Below are 19,767 nucleotides of genomic sequence, written 5' to 3'. Positions count from 1 at the left end.
GGCAAAAATTAACCGGAAACTATTGCTGGAGGTGGGTACGTTGCTAAACTGGTAGTCTGTGTAAATTTTTTATTATGATGGGTGAATTTCTGGGGAAAAAAATTAACCAGGAACCATGGAAGTAATTATTAAATTGATGTTTAGCTGAGTTTTTTTTCCTAACTTTTTAATTTAAATTGGAGCTCCCAGGGAGTTCCTGTTGTGGCTCAGTGGGTTAAGAAACAGACATAGCATCTGTGAGGATGCGGGTTCGATCCCTGGCCTTGCTCAGTGGGTTAAGGATCCAGCCTTGCCGCACGCTGCAACATAGGTCACAGATAGGCCAGCAGCTACAGCTCTGATCCAGCCCCTAGCCTGGAAACTTCCATATGCCACAGGTACAGCCCTAAAGAGAATAATAATAAATAAGTAAATAAAATAAATAAATAAATAAATTGGAGCTCCTTCATTTTATTCCCATTATAAACACTTTCTGGAAGAAAACATGCTTACTTTTTCAGTTTTTCTGCTTGAGGTTATTTTTTAATTCATTTTCTTTTCTTTTTTTTTCATTTTATTAAAGTGTGGTTGACATGCTTGCCTTTTAAAGTCTAGGCATTGGAGTATAAGTATCTCTACAAGAAATCTGCAAACATGACCTACTCAGTGGTTCCTGGATTAGTTCAGGTCTCAACCAGATGCTTGCTCTGTTCTGCCATGTACAGCTGCCCCATCGGGTGGTTGACTTCTGCAGTCCCTATTTGGAAAATGCACAGAATTTTCTTGCATTTTCACCTTCCTTGAACTTTTGTGGTTTAACCAATATCTATTCAACACCTAGTCTGTACACAGGTAGTTCTATCGCACCTAAAGAACAGGTTTCACAAGCCTGCAAAGAGATTTAATTATACCTTGTTGGGATCTATCTTCTATCCTAAGAATCGTAATGAATATAGCTATGACCATTGTATGTGTTTCTTTTTGGCCAGTATTTTCAAGATTTGAAATAAATTCAGAAAAATCTTTCAGTGGAAGTGACTGTATACTTCATTAACTTTTCAAATAGACATTTCAATTATTATGTCAAATTCTGACCATTTTGAATCATGAGTTCCTTATTCAGAAGTCAACTTTCCCAAAGTATTAAGCTATCAATATTATGATGAAAACTATCCAACTTAGGGAATTCCCGTCGTGGCTCATCAGTAACAAACCTGACTAGTATCCATGAGGATGCTGGTTCAATCCCTGGCCTCGCTCAGTGGGGACCCGGTGTTGCCATGAGCTGTGGTGTAGGTCGCAGACACAGCTCAGATCTCAAGTTGTTGTGGCTGTGGTGTAGATTGGCAGCTGTAGCTCCAATTCAACCCCTAGCCTGGGAACTTCGTATGCCATGAGTGAGGCCCTAAAAAGCAGCCCCCGGAGTTCCCGTCATGGTGCAGTGGTTGACGAATGCGACTAGGAACCATGAGGTTGCGGGTTCGGTCCCTGCCCTTGCTCAGTGGGTTAACGATCCGTTGTTGCCGTGAGCTGTGGTGTTGGTTGCAGACGCGGCTCGGAACCCGAGTTGCTGTGGCTCTGGTGTCAGCGGGAGGCTACAGCCCCATTTGGACCCATAACCTGGGAACCTCCATATGCCATGGGAGCAGCCCAAGAAATAGCAAAAAAAAGACAAAAAAAAAAAAAAAAAAGCACCCCCCCCCAAAAAAAGAAAGGAAGAACTATCCAACTTAGTTGTGTGTTGTTAACTTGCCTGATTTTCAAATTAAAATAGATTTTTTATTTTTAGTTATTTCACTTATTAAATCTAAAGTAAATTTTATGGCCAGTTTTAATGCAAAAAGGTATTATTTTAAGGTGTCTGAATACATTGTATTACCTTTTTCTAAGAAAAATGCTTCTTCTCACATTAAAAAGCAAAGAGAACTAGTTTAAAGAATAAATTTTTGTCAGATTATTATAAAATATATTTTTTCTCCCTCTCTCCCCTCCCCCACTCTTTAAACTATTCCTTTTTAAGTGAGATTATATAGTAAAGATGATGAACCAGCTGTAAAATTACAACTGCTGCCACATAAACATGATATCATCACCCTTCTTGGTGTTGGAGGCCACTGGGTAACAACAGAAGAAAACCTGCAGGTACTATCGGAAACAATAAAACATTTACTGTTATACCAAAAGGAAGTAATTAACAAAGAATAATGCCTAAATCTTTTGGGGAAGGTGTGGCTAAATTAATATAAGTTCTGAATTATGTCCTCTTTTTAAAGAAATGTAGCTTTTTTTAAAAAAAACTTTAGCTATATATTGGCCAAAATACTGAAATATAGTGCCGACCAGAAGAGTTCATTTAACTTTTATGTAGCGGTGTGGAAGTAGTGACTTGTGAATTTTTTAACAGTATTTGAAATAAGATTTTTTTCCCTAGTAACACACATTCTTGTTGACATATACTTAACAAAATATTTCTGTGGAAAATTATGACAGTTTCTTAATTACTCAAATTGGAATTTACTGTGTAAGCATTTATATATATATATATATATATATATATATATATATAAATACACAGTGTATATATATACACACACACTGTCTTGCAAAGTTATGTTTCTCAACGAAATTCAATTCAGGCACTTTTATCGAGGTTGATATGCAAATACCATAATTCTCATATACCAGTCTGCCCCTGTTTTTCCCACATCCTCATGAAGATGACTGGTGGGTAATAGCCTCTCTCTCTCTCTCACACACACACACACACACACACACTGTTACACACACACACCCCTACGACCCCTTCATCACCTCTAGACTGGCCTTCCATTTGACATTGCTGTTTTATCATTTTGGACAATGAATTAGAAAAGAAAATATTACAGTATACATACTGTTTTTGAAGTTTGTGTGCTGATTATTTGTGATCTGGGTTATCATTTAATTTGTGTAAAAGTTTTCCTGGCTGAAGATATCAATCATTCTTCTGCTATTAAATTTACAGTAACTGACCATTCTTTATGCATTCTATCCAAGCTGGATCCTCCAGATAGCCATTGCCTTTTCCTCAAGGGAGCGACAGTGGCTTTCCTTAATGATGAAGTTTGGAATTTGTCAAATGTACAACAGGGAAAGTATCTTTATATCCTTTTTTTCTACTGACTTGAGTTTCTGGCTTGGAATTGACCTTGTACTCTCATCATTAAGTTCTTTAGTAATGATCATGATAATAATGATAGCAGCTAACTTTCACTGACTATGCCAGTGTTCCAAGAGCTTTATAGGTATGACTTTATTTAAATATTAAAACAGCCCTGTGAGGTTCAAGTCCTGTTATTACCCCTGTGTCACAGGTGAAGAAATGAAAGGTTAATACGTGCCCAAGAATGCAGCTAGCAAGGGACAGGTCAGGAATCATACCCAGGCAGTTCTCACTCATTTCTGAACGAGAGATAAACTGTTGGATACAAGAAAGATGTTGCTTCATTTTTAGCCTGGCCTTGTGAACATTATAAGCCACCTTGAGAGCCTGCATCCTTAATTCTGTTTTGGCACATTGTGCAGAATATTTCAGAATACTTATCTAAATTAAAGAGTTTATGGGGTGTTTTTAAAAATGTCATTGAGGAGTTCCCATCGTGGCTCAGTGGTTAACAAATCTGACTAGCATCCATGAGGACGCAGGTTCCATCCCTGGCCTCGCTCAGTGGGTTGAGGATCCAGCTTTGCCATGAGCTGTGGTGTAGGTCACAGACATGGCTCGGATCTGGCGTTGCTATAGCTGTGGTGTAGGCCAGCAGCTGTAGCTTAGACTCGACCCCTAGCCTGGGAACTTCATATGCCGTGGGTGCAGCCCCCCCCAAAAAAAAAAAAAAAAAAAAGAATAAAACTTCTATTTCTAAGACGCCTGTTTTAAAGGCAGCCGCACTTGGTAAAATTTTTAATATATTGGAGAAAAAATAAGTTCTCGTTACTTAATAGGGTATACTTGCACATGAAGAAAGAGACTTGTATAACCTTATGTTTGTCTCCACTGAATATCATTCTTTATTTTTATTAAATGTGTGTTGTTATATATGTGTGCTATGTATAAAGGCCTGCCCCCTCTAGGAGCAATGGCAGACTTAATTCAGAGCTTTCAAATAATAGGTTTTAATTAGCATATTTGCATATGTTGAGCTTTAAAGAATACATTTCAAAAACCAGAACATGTGGTAAATGTATGTGTTTAAAGTATTTCTGATTAATATTTTCCTATTAAATTTGGAAAATAAACTTAATTTTTAATGAAAGAATTATTTAAACTTCAGCTTTAAATAATGACTTATCCAGTAGCATTGTCATTATCAAGAATACCAGGAGAGGAATTGCCGTTGTTGCTCCGTGGTTAACGAACCCAACTAGCATCCATGAGGACTGAGGACTCAGATTCGATTCCTGGCTTTGATCAGTGGGTTGAGGATCTGCTGTTGCCATGAGCTGTGGTGTAGGTCGAAGATGCGGCTCGGATCTCTCATTGCTGTGGCTGTGGTGTAGGCCGGCAGTTGCAGCTCCAATTCAACCCCTAGCCTGGGAACTTCCATATACCATGGGTGTGGCCCTAAAAAGACAAAATAAGTAAATAAATAAATAAAAGCAGAGAGCGCTGATGGTAGAGAATACCATGTGTTAGAAGTAACATTAGTTAGTGTGTTTTGCATCTTACCTGTCAGGCTGGCTGCTTTGCCTGCAGTGCTTAATTCTCTTAACTGTTCTCCCTTCCCTCCACCATGAGAAGATTTTAACCTTTAACATATTCGTTGAAATATGACATGTTTATATAAAATGCTAAATTTTCCAAAATCAGAAGTATGTGTTTTGCATAGATACATGACACACACTCTTGGCAATTTCATTAACAGAAGTAGAGAGAATTTGCAATACATGAATAGTGAATAAATATTCTTTAGGTCCTCTTAGAAATATCTTCAGGAGTTCCCTGGTGGCCTAGCAGTTACATATCCAGCACTGTCACTGCTGTGGCTTAGTTTACTGTTGTGGTAAGGGTTTGATCCCTGGCTGGGGAACTTCCCCATGTTGCAGGCGAGGCCAAAAAAGAAAATCTTAAAAATAGCTTATGTTCATGTTTTCTAATTTGTATTTTCTAATGTCCTGAATTCTAAAGTCCTAAATGAGACTTGAGTCCTCGGTTGTGCAAACCCCCCTCAGTGTCATCACACATGAGCCAGTTGCTACTTGAGATTTAACATAGTGCGGGATTCCAAATGTGTGATTATACACCATAAAATAACTCCTGTGCTATCAGTTTATAGAGACTCTCAGTCCTAATATTAGAATTTTAATTAAATGACTAGAGGTTTTAAGTTTACACTCCTTTAGTTCTCTTCGTAGCATATGTTACACCCACCTACAGATTATTAACTTTCCTGCATATATATTATCATCTGGCTTAATAATAAATGTGCACCCAAAGTAAGAGAGGCAAGTGCTAAAATTGTTTTTAACTAAAAATACCATTCGAAGTGCTAAAATGAACCCCTGACCCAGTTCTGTTAGTATCCATTTGGGATAACACTAGTCATTACTTAGGATGGGCATTAGGCTTGCTTCTCTCATCACGTGGCCCTAGAAGTATGGGCTCTATTTATTATGTCACCACCTTGCTCAAATCAGTTCCCCCATTTTCCTGTTTTAGAGGTAAATTTGACAGCTTACAGCATTTCTGTTCAACAACAACAGGAGTTCCCCTTGTGGCGAAACGTCTTGAGAGTGCTGGGATGCAGGTTCGATCCCCAGCCCGGCACAGTGGGTTAAGGATCTGGCATTGCTGCAGCTGTGGCTTAGGTCGCAAGTGCGGTTCCAATCTGATTCCTGGCTCTGGAACTCCATTTGCCACAGGCGGCCAAAAAAAGGAAAAAGAACAACATAGGTGACCTACCTAATACCCTCTGCTTATCAAATGGTTTTGATTTACTCCTCTCTTCTTTGCGTTGCCACCTTAACAGTCTTTCCAGCTACGTATCTTAAAAGATGTGATGGAGAAGTTATCAACTGGTGTTTTTAGGTATGCTAAATGACCAGCTTCATTGTTCTAGTTAATTTTTTTATCCTCGGCAGTTAAAATGGGCATTCCCATTTTTGTTTCAGCTTTCTTAGTATACCTGTCACCTCCATATTTTGCTATTTTGTTTAGATAAATAGCTGCTCTTTAATATTTCTCAAAGCATATCTTATGATACACCAGTAAGTATTCCCTAAGATACAAGTGGTTTGTGAGTTTTCCTTCCTCCCTTCCATACTGTACCTCACCCCTTACTCGCCTTCATCACCTCTCCCAAAGCAACTTGAAATAACCCACAACTTGGCAGGAGGGAAAAGTACTGTTTTGTTATTTGTTTCTTAGTTGGATCTGTTTATCAAAAAAGAGGGAGTGGATTAAATAGCTATTTTCCCCCTTCAAAATTTAACCACTTAAAAATTTAACAATGGAAATATTAATAGACAAGTTTATTTAAAGTAATAGAGTGGAACTATAGCAGTTGTCAACTACCATTCTATGTACTCTACTCATCCTTAACTAGACCTGACATTTCTAATAATTTCATTCTTCCTCAGACCTCAATTGGATGAACCTATTCCACTATACGAGGCAAAAGTTACCATGGAAGTTGTTCAGAAAAATCAACGAAGAAAGAAGCAAGTTGTTCAATTTTAATTTTGTTCTTTCTCAGACCTCAGTTGGATGAGCCTATTCCAGTATTTGAAGCCTGAGTTGCCTTGGAAATTGGGAAAAGTTAAGGAAGATAAAAGCAAGTTTTTACATTTTTTAAGCATATTTCCTGCTGAGACAAGATGCTCAGGGTTATTTGAAGTATTTGAGAAGTACTTGAAAAAATACTCAAGACAATTCTAAAATTAGCATCTAAAGGGAATATTCTAAAAGGCTTTTTAGTTATTGTTTCTATATATTTGCCTCTTCTAAAATTCTTTCCATGATGAAAACTGCTTTAAGCAGAAGCCATGCTACTATCTATAAAGCTGTTGGAATCTCCTGCTGTATCAAAATAACATTACTTTTGTATTACACTCTCTTCTCAATACCTTCCTTCTTTAACAAGCCTTTGCTGTCCTAACCTAATCATTTGAATATATCTTCAAGCCTGAAAGGATCTAGCCCATAGCAACTTAATTTTTTTTTTCAAATATTCATTCACTCCAGGGTTTCCTCAGGATCCATCAGGACCATCACAATAACTCGCCTGCGGCTACTGCAGTGTTTGCGTGGAAGGCTGCAGTGGCGATGCTTGGGAAGGGGGCCGGGAGGCTACGCTTGCACAGCCAGCGTGCTGATTTCCTATCCGGGTTCTCCGTTTTGGGGGGTTGGGGGAGGAGGCCCAGGCCACTCTTTCCAGCTCTGGACCTGAACACTGCACTTCCGAAAGCTTATCGAGGCGAGCTCAAGTGTGACGTTTCCTTTTCATCCTGGCGCCCTGCCCGGGGCTCATCACACCCTGCTTCGGATTTAAATAGTGCTCGGCTATTCCGGTGCCTTGGACCGCGCGCTTCCCAGCCACTTAGCACCCGGCGACCCGACTGCATCCTCGGAGCAGGAAGGAGCGCCAAGGCGGCGTCCCGGGAAGCGCTGGGCACTGGAGCACCCGAAGCCCCGGAGGCGCAAGCCGGGGGCGGGGCCTCGTGAGCGCCTGACGGCGCACGCGCCGCGAGGAGCCTCGGGGGCGGGGCCGCGTAGTGGGGCGGGGCTGGCGCGCGCGGGAAGCGCCTACCGGGCTGCGGGTTCCCCTTCCTCGGCCTTCGCCGCGCGTCATGGCTCTGTCAGTTCCCGGCTACTCGCCCAGTTTCAAAAGGCCGCCCGAGACCTTGCGGCTCCGACGGAAAAGGGGCCGGAGCCTTGGAGCTGCTCCCCCGCCCAAGGAGCGGCCTGAGCAGACGACCCGCCGCGCGGCCCTGGCGGCCGGGCTGCCTCTCCGCCCCTTCCCGGCGGCGGCGAGCAGAGGCGGCGGCGCCCCGGCCGCGGCCCGAAGAAACCCCTTCGCTCGACTGGACAACCGGCCGCGGGCCGCCTCCGAGCCTCCCGACGGGCCGCCCCGCAGCCAGCAGGAGGCACCGGGCCCGGTGAGTGTCTTCGTGCCTGGGGGCCGAGGGGCTCTTGTACTTTGTGGGTCGACTCGGCTGTGAGGTAGGGGTGGCGAGTTCTCGCGTTCCAGGAGGGAAATGGGCGCCAAGTGCCAGCCGCCCGCCGCCCAGGGAGCCCTAAACTTGGGAGGCGGCTGCTCTGCCAGGTCCGGGGGGCGTGAAGTGCGCTCCGCCAGCCGCCGCGGGACGTGCGGCGCCCGCGGGTCCTGAGGAGAGGACCCCATTCCCTCGGTCCAGTCCGGAGCCCGGCCCGGGGAGTTTGGGCTGCAACCGTCCCGTCGGGGGTTAGAGACCGGGGGAGAGAGCGCGGAACAATCCTAGAACAACTCCGGGAGGGCCGCTGTGTGCTGGGAAGGTTACGAGACGCTCTTCCCAGCGTGATTCTGGGCTTCCCTTTTCACGTGCTCAAAATGATCCTGCAGTTGAAGGAATACTGAGGATTCATGGAGTCAGAATTTACTGGTATTTGTCTTAGCCCAAAACCTTTTGGATCTTTTGAATTGAGATGATTGATTATTGCGTTATGAGTTGTGCAAATTACCTGCCTTTCCCCCGCTTCCGTCTTGAGAGTAAAGTTCAGACACAAATTTGAAGTGAAATACTGATACACTGATTTGGGTGCATGTGAATTCCTGCCCTCGGATTTATTGAGAAACTTGAAGGCCAGGTGAGGCTCTACGTGTTTAAAGCAAACTACAGCGTCATTTATGATTGAAAAGGACCATCTTTTTAATTTCAGCGTTTAGATTCTAATCAAGAAAATGATTTGCTATGGGAAGAAAAGTTTTCTGAAAGACGAGCCATTAGTGAATTTCTCCAGGTAATACTTTTTAAATGTCCTCAGAGTGTATATTCTTATAATATCAATCCATACTTCTCAGAAGCATTTTACTTGAAAAATGGCTGCACAGAGAGTGATCATCTCCACCAGGACTGAAATGATGGTAAAGGACTCAAGGCTTTGTGTGTGGTAGTTTTCTTTATAACAGCGCCAGTGCTAAACTAGGCATAAATGTGCGTTTTCCTTTCACCCCTGTAGTTTTCTAACTCTTCTGTAGGTAGTTAAGAAGTCTAGCTCATCACTCAGAGCTAACCTCTCCAGGCTTCGCTGCTTTTTTAACTTTTAATCCTTCACTGAATCTTCAGACCAAATCCCCAGATTAGCAACACAGTTGTGGCATATCACTGAACCTCGATACCACCACCACGCACACAAAACACTCTTTGCTTGCTTTCTTTTTTTTTTTTCTTTTTTTTTTCCTAATTTAGGACCACACCGGTGGCACATGGAGGTTCCCAGGTTAGGGGTGGAATTGGAGCTGCAGCTGCTGGCCTATACCACAGCCCCAGCCAGCCGGGTCCAAACTTCATCTTCCACCTACACCACAGCCCATGGCAATGCTGGATCCTTAACCCCCTTGAGCTGGGCCAGGGATCAAACAGGCATCCTCATGGATCATAGTTGGATTCGTTAATGGCTGAGCCACAAAGGGAACTCCCAAAACACTCTTCTTGATTCCGTTCCTCAGCTACTTTCGTGATACTTTAACAAATACATAGTTTGTCCTAATGGGAGCAGACAAGAAGAGTTCCCCAAGACCCAGTCTCCTTTCCTTGCAAATAAATGGTCTTCACAGGGTCTCTTGGAAATTGCCTCCTCTTCCTTATTATTTTTTTTAATAATGTCATCTAAGAGAATCACTGTAATGTGGAGAATACTGATTTGACAGCAAAACAGTTGGGGAGGAATATTTGAGGTTGGGAGATGTATCTTAAATATGGCCTCCTGGAACCCAACCTAAGTTACCTGCAAGAGCAGCTTTGCCCTGGTTCCAGAGTTTTAGAAGCTTAAAGGATGCTTTTTAAAAAATACTTGGAGGAGTTCCCGATGTGGTGCATTGGGTTAAGAATCCAACTACAGCGGCTCGAGCAGCTGCAGAGGCGCAGGTTTGATCCCTAGCCCAGGAACCTCCACATGCCGAGGGTGCAGCCCCAAAGATTTAAAAAATTAAGAAAAAATACTTGGAAGATTTCTGCTTTGATAATACTATTTTATAGTGGATTTTTTTTAAAAATGATGATTATGAAAATAGTACTTGTCTCTTGTAACTAAACTATATAGAACTATAATAAACTAAAAAATGAAAACTGTGCATCCAGTACCACCCCCCCCCAACAACAAAAAAAATCCCATTTTCCAGAGGTAAGCAGTGTTAAAGGTTTATTGTTTCCATACCTCTTCACAGTGTGAGTGTATTTTCAATGTTATTTATTGTATAATACATAACATTTTGAAGTTTCACGGATTGTATTTTAGTTGATGAATTTTATAGATGGGAGGGCTTCTTTCTTGGTACCCTTTTTCTAAGTTTTGTTTTCTTTGTTTTCTGAAAGATTCCTCATGTATCATTCTCCGAATCTGATATTCCATCCTCAGAAAGTACTGAGTTACCTGTGGACTGGAGTATTAAAACTCGACTCCTTTTTACCTCTTCTCAACCCTTTACCTGGGCAGATCATTTGAAAGCACAGGAAGAGGCTCAAGGTGTCATCCAGCATTGTAGGGCAACAGAAGTCACTTTGCCTCAAAGTATTCAGGTAACTGAAAGAAAACAGCCATGTTTTATTTTTTATTTTTTTAAAGAGTTTTATTTTTTCTGTTATAGTTGGTTTTCAATGTTCTGTTAATTTCTGCTGTATAGCAGAGTGACCCAGTCATACATAGAGGTAGTCATTCTTTTTCTCACATTATCCTCTATCATGTTCCATCACAAGGAAAACAGCTGTGTTTTAAAGTAACAATTTAAGGGAGTTCCTGTTGTGGCGCAGTGGTTAACGAATCCAACTGGGAACCATGAGGTTTCGGGTTCGATCCCTGGCCTTGATCCGGCGTTGCCATTAGCTGTAGTGTAGGTTGCAGATGCGGCTCAGATCCCGCATTGCTGTGGCTCTGGCGTAGGCCAGTGGCTACAGCTCCAATTAGCCCCCTTGCCTGGGAACCTCCATATGCCGCAGGAGTGGCCCTAGAAAAGGCAAAAAGACCAAAAAAAAAAAAAGTTAAAAAAAAAGTAACAAATTAAGTGTACAGTGTACTTCTCTGCGAAACAGCAGAGATATTTCTTTCCATTAAGTTTTTCTGTTGACATTTAAAAACACAGGAACTTGGAAAATATTTTATTTCCCAAATGATGCTTTCATACAGTTTCAAAAATCAGATTCAGTAGCTGCCCGTTAAATTTATAGACCTGTTGTGAGTATTATTCATTGTTGGCAGGCAAGAGTTGCTTGAACTAAACCATTGTTTTCTAAGGCCTTTTGAGAAAGAAAATGAAAATGAAAAAGAAATGAAAAGAATGAAAAATGAAAAAGAAATGAAAAGCAATTGAGGAATAGGATTGCAAAAACTGATTGGTTATTTTACTGATTTTCTCACATAATGTATATGTATTTTTTTAACACACTAATTCTTATGACCTGGGTGATAGTCTGTTGTAAATTTAGAGTCAGTGAGCTAGATCTAGGATGGTTTTATTTTATTCTATTTTTGCTTTTAGGACCGCACCTGCAGCATATGGAAGTTTCCTGGCTAGGGGGTCAAATCGGGGCTACAGCTGCTGGCCACAGCCACAGCAGTGTGGGATCCGAGCCATGTCTGCAAACTATCCCACAGCTCGTGGCAATGCCAGATCCTTAACCCACAGAGCAAGGCCGTGGATCAAACCCACATCCTCATGGATACTAGTGGGGCCCGTTACCACTGAGCTACAACGGGAACTTCCTAGAATGGTTTTAAAGTAATATAATTGCATTACTTTCAGGCAGCTCATCACCTCAAATTAACTTAAAAGAGATTTTCCGAAAGAGGGCCTGGTATGTCTTTTTCAATAAATAGATGGGGATGATTGGTGATTCACAGTATCGGGTTTTACTGGCTCCTTTTGAAACAATGTAGTGAGGGAAGGGGGTTGAACATAGTGTTACCTACACACATACCCCCCCAAACACACACTATTGCCCTCCTGATAAAAAGAGGCAGTCATTGTTAAGAGGATGGTAGAGGCAGGCAAGTATTCCGTCTATGTCTGAGTGCTCCTTCTGATATGTGGTTTAACAGACTAATTGCTGGCAAGTAAGGCCCCTTTTCCTAAACAATAATAAATTACATTTTAGCCCCTGTAACAGTTATTAACGTGTTCCTATAGGAAGCAGCAAAGATTCTGAGAATAGTGTTTGGTGTATTCAGTGTCTTTTTAATTAAATTCTCTGTTACTAATGGGGCAAAAACTGTCCAATATCCTCCCTGGATTTTAGGATCCCAAACTCTGCACTGAGCTCCGTTGCGCCTTCCAGCAGAGCCTTATTTATTGGATCCACCCTGCCTTCCCATGGCTCCCACTGTTCCCTCGTATTGGAGCTGACAGAAAAATGGCTGGAAAGGCAAACCCTTGGTCAAATGATGAAACCCTGCAACACAATTTACTGAGTGACTGGTAAGATTAGTTAAAAAAAAAAAAAAAAAAAAACCCAAAAACTTGTGCAACCAAAGAGTGAATTTTCATTTTAGCAGTGTTCTCTTCTTATTTATGACTTAGAGGTGTGTAGTAGTAGAGGGAATTATTTTATTTAAACTGTTAATAACCAGCATGTAAGTTATTTACTTTTTCAGCCCTTATTCTCTCACTCTTTATGTAGTTCTGGCATGTATATAAGTGTGTGTTAAATATGTAGGCGTAATTCCTCTTTTTTTTTTTTTGGCTTTTTAGGGCCACACTTGCGGCTTATGGAAGTTCCCAGGCTGGCGGTTGAATCAGCCGGAGCTACCAGCCTGCAGCACAGCCACGGCAACGTCAGATCCAAGCCACGTCTGTGACCTACATCGCAGCTCATGGCATTGTCGGATCCTTAACCCACTGAGCGACCCCAGGGATCAAACCTGCATCCTCATGGATACAGTCGGATGTGTTACTACTGAGCCATGATCAGAACTCCAAGGATCTTTTCTTAACCTGGGTGCTGATCATCAGTGTATTCAGTTTGTGAAAATTCACAGAGTGATAAACTTATGACTTGTGCTATGTAGTTATAGTTAAATAAAAAGTTCACAGCATTTCAAAAAAAGAAATTTTTAAGTCATCAGTGAGTCCCATGACCAATTTCAGTCCTTTAAAAAGCCAAGTTCTGTGTCATGGCAAAAAGTCAAACCATTGTCTGTAATATTTGTGTTTTAAATCAGACATCAGATTAAATTATGCAAAATTAAATTTTAGATGTTAAGTTAAATATTTAGTAATACTTAAAAATTTTTTGCTTCATAGGTCTGTGAGCTTAACTTCTCTATATAATCTGCTGAAGACAAAACTTTGCCCCTATTTCTACGTTTGTACCTATCAGTTTACTATCCTGTTCCGTGCAGCAGGATTAGCAGGAAATGATGTCATGACAGCCCTTATATCTCCTACCACTAGAGGTATCAGAGAAGCTATGAAAACCGAAGGTAAAACTATACATTTAAAGTGAAAATACCACACTATATAGTAAACACTTTCCTTAAAAGCTAAAATTTGAAATGTCTTTTACTAGTTTTATCTAATTATTTTAAGAATTAGTTTTTTGGCATTTAATTAAGCTGTCCTTTATACATAGCTTTAAGGTAGCGATGTTCCTTCTCCAATCTTCAAACATAGATTGAGCTGGAAAATCCTAATCTGCATATGCTCCTATAGAAATTTTTTTATAGTACAAATAACCTCTCCCCTTTCAATAACATGGTCTTTAAACTGGGTCAACTCATTAGTGGATTATGAAATCTACTTAGTGTGCTTATTCAACACTTTAAAAAAAATGAAAGTGAGAAGAATATACTTGATGAAAGGGTACCACCTGTCGTGAGAATGTGTATTGTTTCCTAAAAACCTTGTGTTTCAAGGAGATATGTGTGTGTCGTGAGCTGCTGTCAAGACAGTATGAAAGTGATCTGCTTTAATAGATCAAGTGTAAAAACTCATTTTTTTTCTTTTTTTTTTTTTTTTTTCTTACCTTTTCTAGGGCCGGTCCCGCAGCATATGGAGCTTCCCAGGCTAGGGGTCTAATCAGCTGCAGCCCCCGGCCTACGCCAGAGCCACAGCATCTTGGGATCCGAGCCTTGTCTGCAACCTACACCACAGCTCACGGCAATGCCAGATCCTTACTTAACCCACTGAGCAAGGCCAGGGATCTAACCTGCAACTTCATGTGTCCTAGTCGGATTCGTTAACCACTGAGCCACAAAGGGAACTCATTAAAACTCATTTTTAAATATCGTATTCTCCCAGCACGCTTATTAAATTCTTCTAGGTTATGTTAAAACTCAGTTACATTTTTCTTTCCTCGTGTAGGTATTGAATTTTCTCTGCCTTTAATAAAAGAAAATGGCCATGAGAAGAAGGAGGCATCTGGAACAGGCTTAGGACATGGGGAGTATGTGCTTAAAACAACCTTTTCACATCATCTGGTGACTTAATGGATTCAGTAGTTTTGAAAAAGAAACATCTTTATGAAATGCAGACCCTAACTAACTATAGAAATTTCCTAGGGGGCAAGCAGTCAGCGATGAGGATGAAGAAGAAAGTTTTTCCTGGCTGGAAGAGATGGGTGTGCAAGATAAAATTAAAAAACCAGATGTACTTTCTATCAAGCTGTATCCTTTCGGTTGCCGTTAACCAGAATTGACTTTCATTGAATTAAGTTAGTGAGCAATGTAATAGTAACTGGCAGTTTTGTTAGACTGTAATCTCAAATTAGCTTTAAAATCGTATGAAAAAGGATTCTCCATCATGACATTAAAAAGACAAATCCCTAAAAAAACAAACAAATCCTTAAGTACCAATAAACCACAAACAATTATTAAACTATTTTTTTTTTTACATGAAAAAAATTGTTTTGGTTCAGTTGGGGGAATGGAACATATTTTTGACAAGAGAAGAAATTAGTTTTTGTAGGTATCTATTTCTAGCAAATTCAAAATGGTCATAAATCATTTTGATTTATACAGATGCCTTATAATTACAGTCAAAAGGACTGGTAAGGGCATTTCCAGTTTGGGATGAAAAAAAGTGTCAGGTGATTCAGGATTAAGGTAGCGCTTTTCTTGTTAGTGTGGGACTTGCGTGTGCAATTCCTTGATTGTCATCTTCAGGCGTAAAGAGAAACATGAAGTACAGATGGATCACAGACCCGAGTCTGTTGTGTTGGTGAAGGGAATGAACACCTTCACATTGCTCAATTTTCTAATCAACTGCAAGAGTTTAGTTGCTTCCTCAGGTCCACAGGCAGGACTTCCACCAACCCTCTTATCCCCTATAGCTTTCCGAGGGGCCACAATGCAAATGCTTAAGGTAATAAAAGGGGAAAAAAAGATTCTACACTAATACTCATAACCAAGCCTTTACAGACTTGCTTTTCCTTTTCTGATAGGATAAATTCTTAATTTGTTTTCAGTAACTCCTAACATTTTTACATTTTGTGTATTGTTTTTCTTTTCCTCCCAGGAAAAAAATTCCTTGATATAAAGTTATATCAAAGGACTTATATGAAAATATATTTATATGAAATGTTACATTTGAATTATTGCCGTTAAGGAAAAATTGCTTAATCGTATTTTGTTTCATTTCTTAACCAGTGTTAAGAACAGAGCCAAGAATGTTATGTTAAATTCTAGGGGAAGGTCTCAAAAACTGGATCATAGATAAGTGAAAATATCCATACTGCTAAAAAAACTACACATGTAAATATGAAGTACTGAATGTTGTAGCAACAGAATCGAATTTTTATTTTCCCAGAATTCTGCATGGAAAGTACATTAGTAGATCAGAAAGGATATCATGTTAAACAACTATGTTCTCTAGAACTAACACTTCAATTAACAATCTCCTAATTTAGAGAGCATGCTGGAAACTGAGAATTACTAAACATTTTTTTCTCATTCTGTCTCAGGAACTACTTTTGTTCCCAAGCTGTTAGAGAGGAAAACCCAAATGAGAAGTTACTGATCACATTTTCAGCTAGGGACAAAAGCTTGAGAGATTGGTGACCATAATTTTCTTAAAAATTTTTTTAAGGCACGAAGTGTAAATGTGAAGACACAAGCTCTTTCTGGATACAAAGATCAGTTTAGTTTGGAGATTACAGGTCCAGTCATGCCTCATTCTCTACATTCCGTGACCATGCTGCTCAAATCTTCACAGAGTGGGTCATTTTCTGCAGGACTGTATACGCATGAGCCAACTGCTGTATTTAATACCTGTCTACCAACTGATAAAGTACTGGATAGGGTAAGTAGACGGCTGTAAATCGATGTAGTTGCCTCAAACTAAATCGAGGAAATAAGTGAATAATTATGAGCCAAACTAGTGTTTTTAAGTTATTAAACTCTACCTCGTAATACCAATTGAAATTACTAGAGGAGGTATTCTCTTGTGGCACAGGGTTAAGGGTCTGGTGTTGTCACTGTGGCAGCCCAGGTCACTGCTGTTATGCAGGTTCAGTTTCCGGCCCAGGAACTTCCAGACCCTGGGCATGGCCAAAAAAAACAAAATTCACCAAGAGGAATGGATAATGACTGTATCTTTTTGTTGTAAGGTAAATTTTATCAATTCAGGCTGTTGTATTCAACACTGACTACAGAGCTTCTCAAACAAAAGGCAAGTTATTTTTATTGTCCTCTCAGAGCCAGAACTTTATGATTCCTTTATTTATGTGTATTTATTTAACCATATTTGCCTTTACTTTTGGACACATGTAAGTTTTCATTTAGAGAGCAAGAGACCTTCAAATTGGCTATTTTTATTAGTTTACCAGACTTGTAAAAATAACCCAAATTACTATTTTTGGATGCTGTATGTAAAAATGCTTAGGGTGACTTCTGTTGATCATGATGAATTGCCCTTACCTTATACAAGACATCCATTTGTCAAAATCCCCATGGTAATTTTTAAAATTCTTCAGTGTTCTAAGACTGATGCTTTTTTACTGACTTGCATACAAATTTCCACAGGAGGCTGTCCTTGAGGAGCTTTCCAACTGTGGATTGCATCCTAAAACCCTGGACCATCTGAGTCAAACACCAGTACTGGGGAAATCCTCTTTACGGCATGTGGAAATGAGTGACTGCATGTATAACTGGAGATCCTGAACACCAAAGTAAGCCTAAAAGGAATCTTTGAGGAAAAAAAAGGCTTCTGGCAAGGAAATTCAAGATTCTTATACCTTTGGCTTTAAAGTTCACTTTGGAAGTTAAAGAGAATATAACTAAAAATATTCAGATGTTTACAAATAGTTAACTTTTTACAATAGCTTTTATTACATTCACTAAGCAGGATTAAGGTTTAAAAATCAACATTTTGTTTTTATTGTTTTGATTAGGTATTCAGATATGAAGATATAACTCTTTTAAAACTTCAAATAACTTGAATGAAAATTCCTAGATCCATATAACTTAATTATAAACTGGGTAGAAAACTCAAGTGTTTCCTAACGAGTGGAAATTGAGGCTTAGTAGGAATTACGGCGTTGCAACTAATAGCATCAGGCCAAACTATTACCTTCATCAGTTTACTTAGGATCATTAGCAAGTTCCAGTTTTATAAAGGTAGAAAACAAATGTAGACAGTATCCACTGAGCCGACTGTTGATGCTTCCAGTTTAGTTGTTTTCCTATCTGTTTACAATTCCTCTATTCTCAAAATACATTAAAACTTGTTTTTAATTGCATGTTAATTCAGATATGGGCATTTTGTATTACACACAGAATAGTGTTAAGAGTTGTAAAGAATGCTCAGCTGTCATGATAAAGTAGTATTTAATACGTTCTTGTAGGTATTTTGTGTGTATGTGTGTGTGTGTATATATATATATATAATTCAACTTTCTTAAATAAAAGTGTTTAGAAATCAAAAGCACTGGGAAAAGAAGTAAAGTAGTGAAGAAGTTATGTGTTCACTTTGTAATCCAGAAAATAAAACACCACATTTATTCCAGAGAAGTTTATATTTGGGCCTTAAGCTTTTGAAAATAAAGTTTAGAGACATAGCATATGAATACCACTGTAATACACATGAAATATTCTATCAGACCCTAAAAATTAACATAAACTTAAACTTTCTCATAGTCAACAAAATAGTGGCTGGGTGCCGATTTTATTAGATAAGATGGTTACAGCATTTTAATTATCATTTTACGTCTACCTAGGTGTAGCTGAAATTCAAAATGCACATCAAAGTAAGACTATATCACAACTCAATGCCATACTAAATGTACTTGGCCTCTGCAGTAGAATTCTAGTCAGACTTCATTTGGACTCCCTTCTCATTCATGGCCCAAGTGGCTTTGACAGAAACGCAGGACTTAGTGCTGATCATCACACAACATACCACTTCCTTTTTTTTTTTCTTTTTTTTCTTTTTTCTTTTTACAACCTCTACAAAATTTTAAAGGGGAGATGGTGGCATTAGCCCTGTGGAACAGATCTTGCTTGATTACCTCAATAACACTGGCCCAGTATCTGTCCAGCAGAACCCATTGGGAACTAGTACAAGGTGCACAGCCCTTCACTGATTACAGGCAAGTGTTACAGCAGCCTAGCCATAAGGAAGGGGAGTTACATCATAGTACAAAATACAGTATAAAAGCGTTATTTAACATTCCACACTGAAGATTACGGATGCCTTCAAACAATCGTTTGGATGTTAGCCACTTAAACAAATACATCACTAAGGTAAACAATATAAACATACCAAAACCCTGTATGGTTAAATACAATTTCCATGGTACAAAAATCAAAGCCTGGAGATGTTTGTACAGATTGCTTTTTACACAATGTCTTAAATTGCCAAATATTTACAACATTAAAGAGGAAATACATTTTGATGCAGAGTAAAATTATCTGAAATGATTAATATAAAACCTCAATCTATCTACGTGAGGCACTCCTGAAGCAAGTGGCATTAGCCATGAGGTCCTTTGGTACAAGGCCCATTGCTTGAAGAACCACAGTAGCTGCTGTGGCTTTAGCATGCTTCTTATTAGGGCTGGCAAAGCTGGGCTGGTAAGCGCTTCCATTTATCAATACCTATTCAAGAAAAACATACAATTGGGCTGGTAAGGGCTTCCATTTCTCAATACCTATTCAAGAAAAACATACAATAAGAACAGCATCAAACTTTAATATCTATTAGCTTTGTATTTTTTTCACTAAATGCTAGAAAAGTAATTTACAAAAATATAACACCCATACTATGTAATAAAGCAAATTAATCTCAACCCCCAAAGAAGCAAATCATTTCGGAAAAGAGACTGCAAATTAAGTGCAGGTCTCCAAATTGAAGGGGTGGGGGGAAAAGCCTGATAAAAACTGCTTAATTCCCCCCATGTTCCACTAGAAAGGATTAACAAATTATTCATCAAATTTTGCCCACATCTTTCCCTCCAACATTTTTTTAAAAAAATCAACAGGTCATTTTTTAAAATGCCACCACTCTACCCACACATATACACATTCCCAACCCGCAAACATTAATCCTGTGATCATATGATGCTTACCCCTCACCCTCTAACATTAAGTCATAAAACTAGTATAGAATTAATGCAGAAATTCATATT

The 19,767-nt window shown here is 39.6% G+C and overlaps 3 protein-coding genes across 20 annotated transcripts in view; 2 read left to right on the top strand and 1 right to left on the bottom strand.

Annotated features, from left to right (window-relative positions):
- Positions 1-7,148, top strand: part of CRYZL1 (crystallin zeta like 1) — a 43,950-nt gene extending 36,802 nt beyond the window's left edge. For 3 of the 10 annotated variants that reach the window (XM_084986490.1, XM_084986491.1, XM_084986489.1), the window contains 4 exons: positions 2,000-2,121; positions 3,016-3,121; positions 5,998-6,043; positions 6,595-7,148. In XM_084986490.1, coding sequence (XP_084842616.1) covers positions 2,000-2,121; positions 3,016-3,121; positions 5,998-6,043; positions 6,595-6,694 — 374 coding nt within the window. In that variant the 3' untranslated portion in view covers positions 6,695-7,148. 10 annotated transcript variants of the gene reach the window in all.
- Positions 7,149-7,727: 579 nt separating this feature from the next.
- DONSON (DNA replication fork stabilization factor DONSON) lies at positions 7,728-18,146 on the top strand. Of its 2 annotated transcripts, none has more exons than XM_084991987.1 (10): positions 7,728-8,112; positions 8,873-8,953; positions 10,649-10,731; positions 12,445-12,623; positions 13,449-13,627; positions 14,508-14,589; positions 14,705-14,809; positions 15,308-15,506; positions 16,230-16,442; positions 17,165-18,146. In XM_084991987.1, exons 4-10 carry the CDS (start codon positions 12,559-12,561, stop codon positions 17,300-17,302), a joined length of 981 nt encoding a protein of 326 aa, XP_084848113.1. In that variant the 5' UTR covers positions 7,728-8,112; positions 8,873-8,953; positions 10,649-10,731; positions 12,445-12,558; the 3' UTR covers positions 17,303-18,146. The 2 variants fall into 2 exon arrangements, with proteins under 2 accessions (XP_084848113.1, XP_013845645.1); XM_013990191.3 differs by having other exon boundaries at positions 10,528-10,731.
- SON (SON DNA and RNA binding protein) overlaps positions 18,138-19,767 on the bottom strand; it is a 31,287-nt gene continuing 29,657 nt past the window's right edge. For 4 of the 8 annotated variants that reach the window (XR_002338039.2, XR_002338037.2, XM_003358932.5 and 1 more), the window contains one exon: positions 18,138-19,290. Coding sequence is in view for 4 of the 8 variants with exons in the window: in XM_003358932.5 (XP_003358980.2) it covers positions 19,231-19,290 (60 nt within the window). In the remaining 4 variants the exon portion in view is untranslated. The remainder of the gene's footprint in view (positions 19,291-19,767) is intronic. The other 4 variants (XR_002338040.2, XR_002338038.2, XM_005657147.4 and 1 more) reach the window with 1 other exon arrangement.

This window comes from Sus scrofa, chromosome 13 (genome assembly GCF_054392235.1).
Source record: "Sus scrofa isolate SSC_HxYL_T2T_F1_AM1 chromosome 13, Sscrofa_HxYL_maternal_Yorkshire_Landrace_v2.0, whole genome shotgun sequence".
Taxonomy (NCBI): domain Eukaryota; kingdom Metazoa; phylum Chordata; class Mammalia; order Artiodactyla; family Suidae; genus Sus; species Sus scrofa.
The sequence above is the reverse complement of the archived record's forward strand: the minus strand, read 5'-3'. Positions and strand labels throughout refer to the sequence as shown.

Excerpts from the sequence above, each read along its gene's own strand:
- DONSON (XM_013990191.3), top strand. The coding sequence starts at position 7,804 with ATGGCTCTGTCAGTTCCCGGCTACTCGCCCAGTTTCAAAAGGCCGCCC. Across the intron at positions 12,624-13,448 it reads CACAATTTACTGAGTGACTG|GTCTGTGAGCTTAACTTCTC; the intron begins GTAAGATTAGTT and ends TTTGCTTCATAG. Across the intron at positions 16,443-17,164 it reads CTGATAAAGTACTGGATAGG|GAGGCTGTCCTTGAGGAGCT; the intron begins GTAAGTAGACGG and ends AAATTTCCACAG.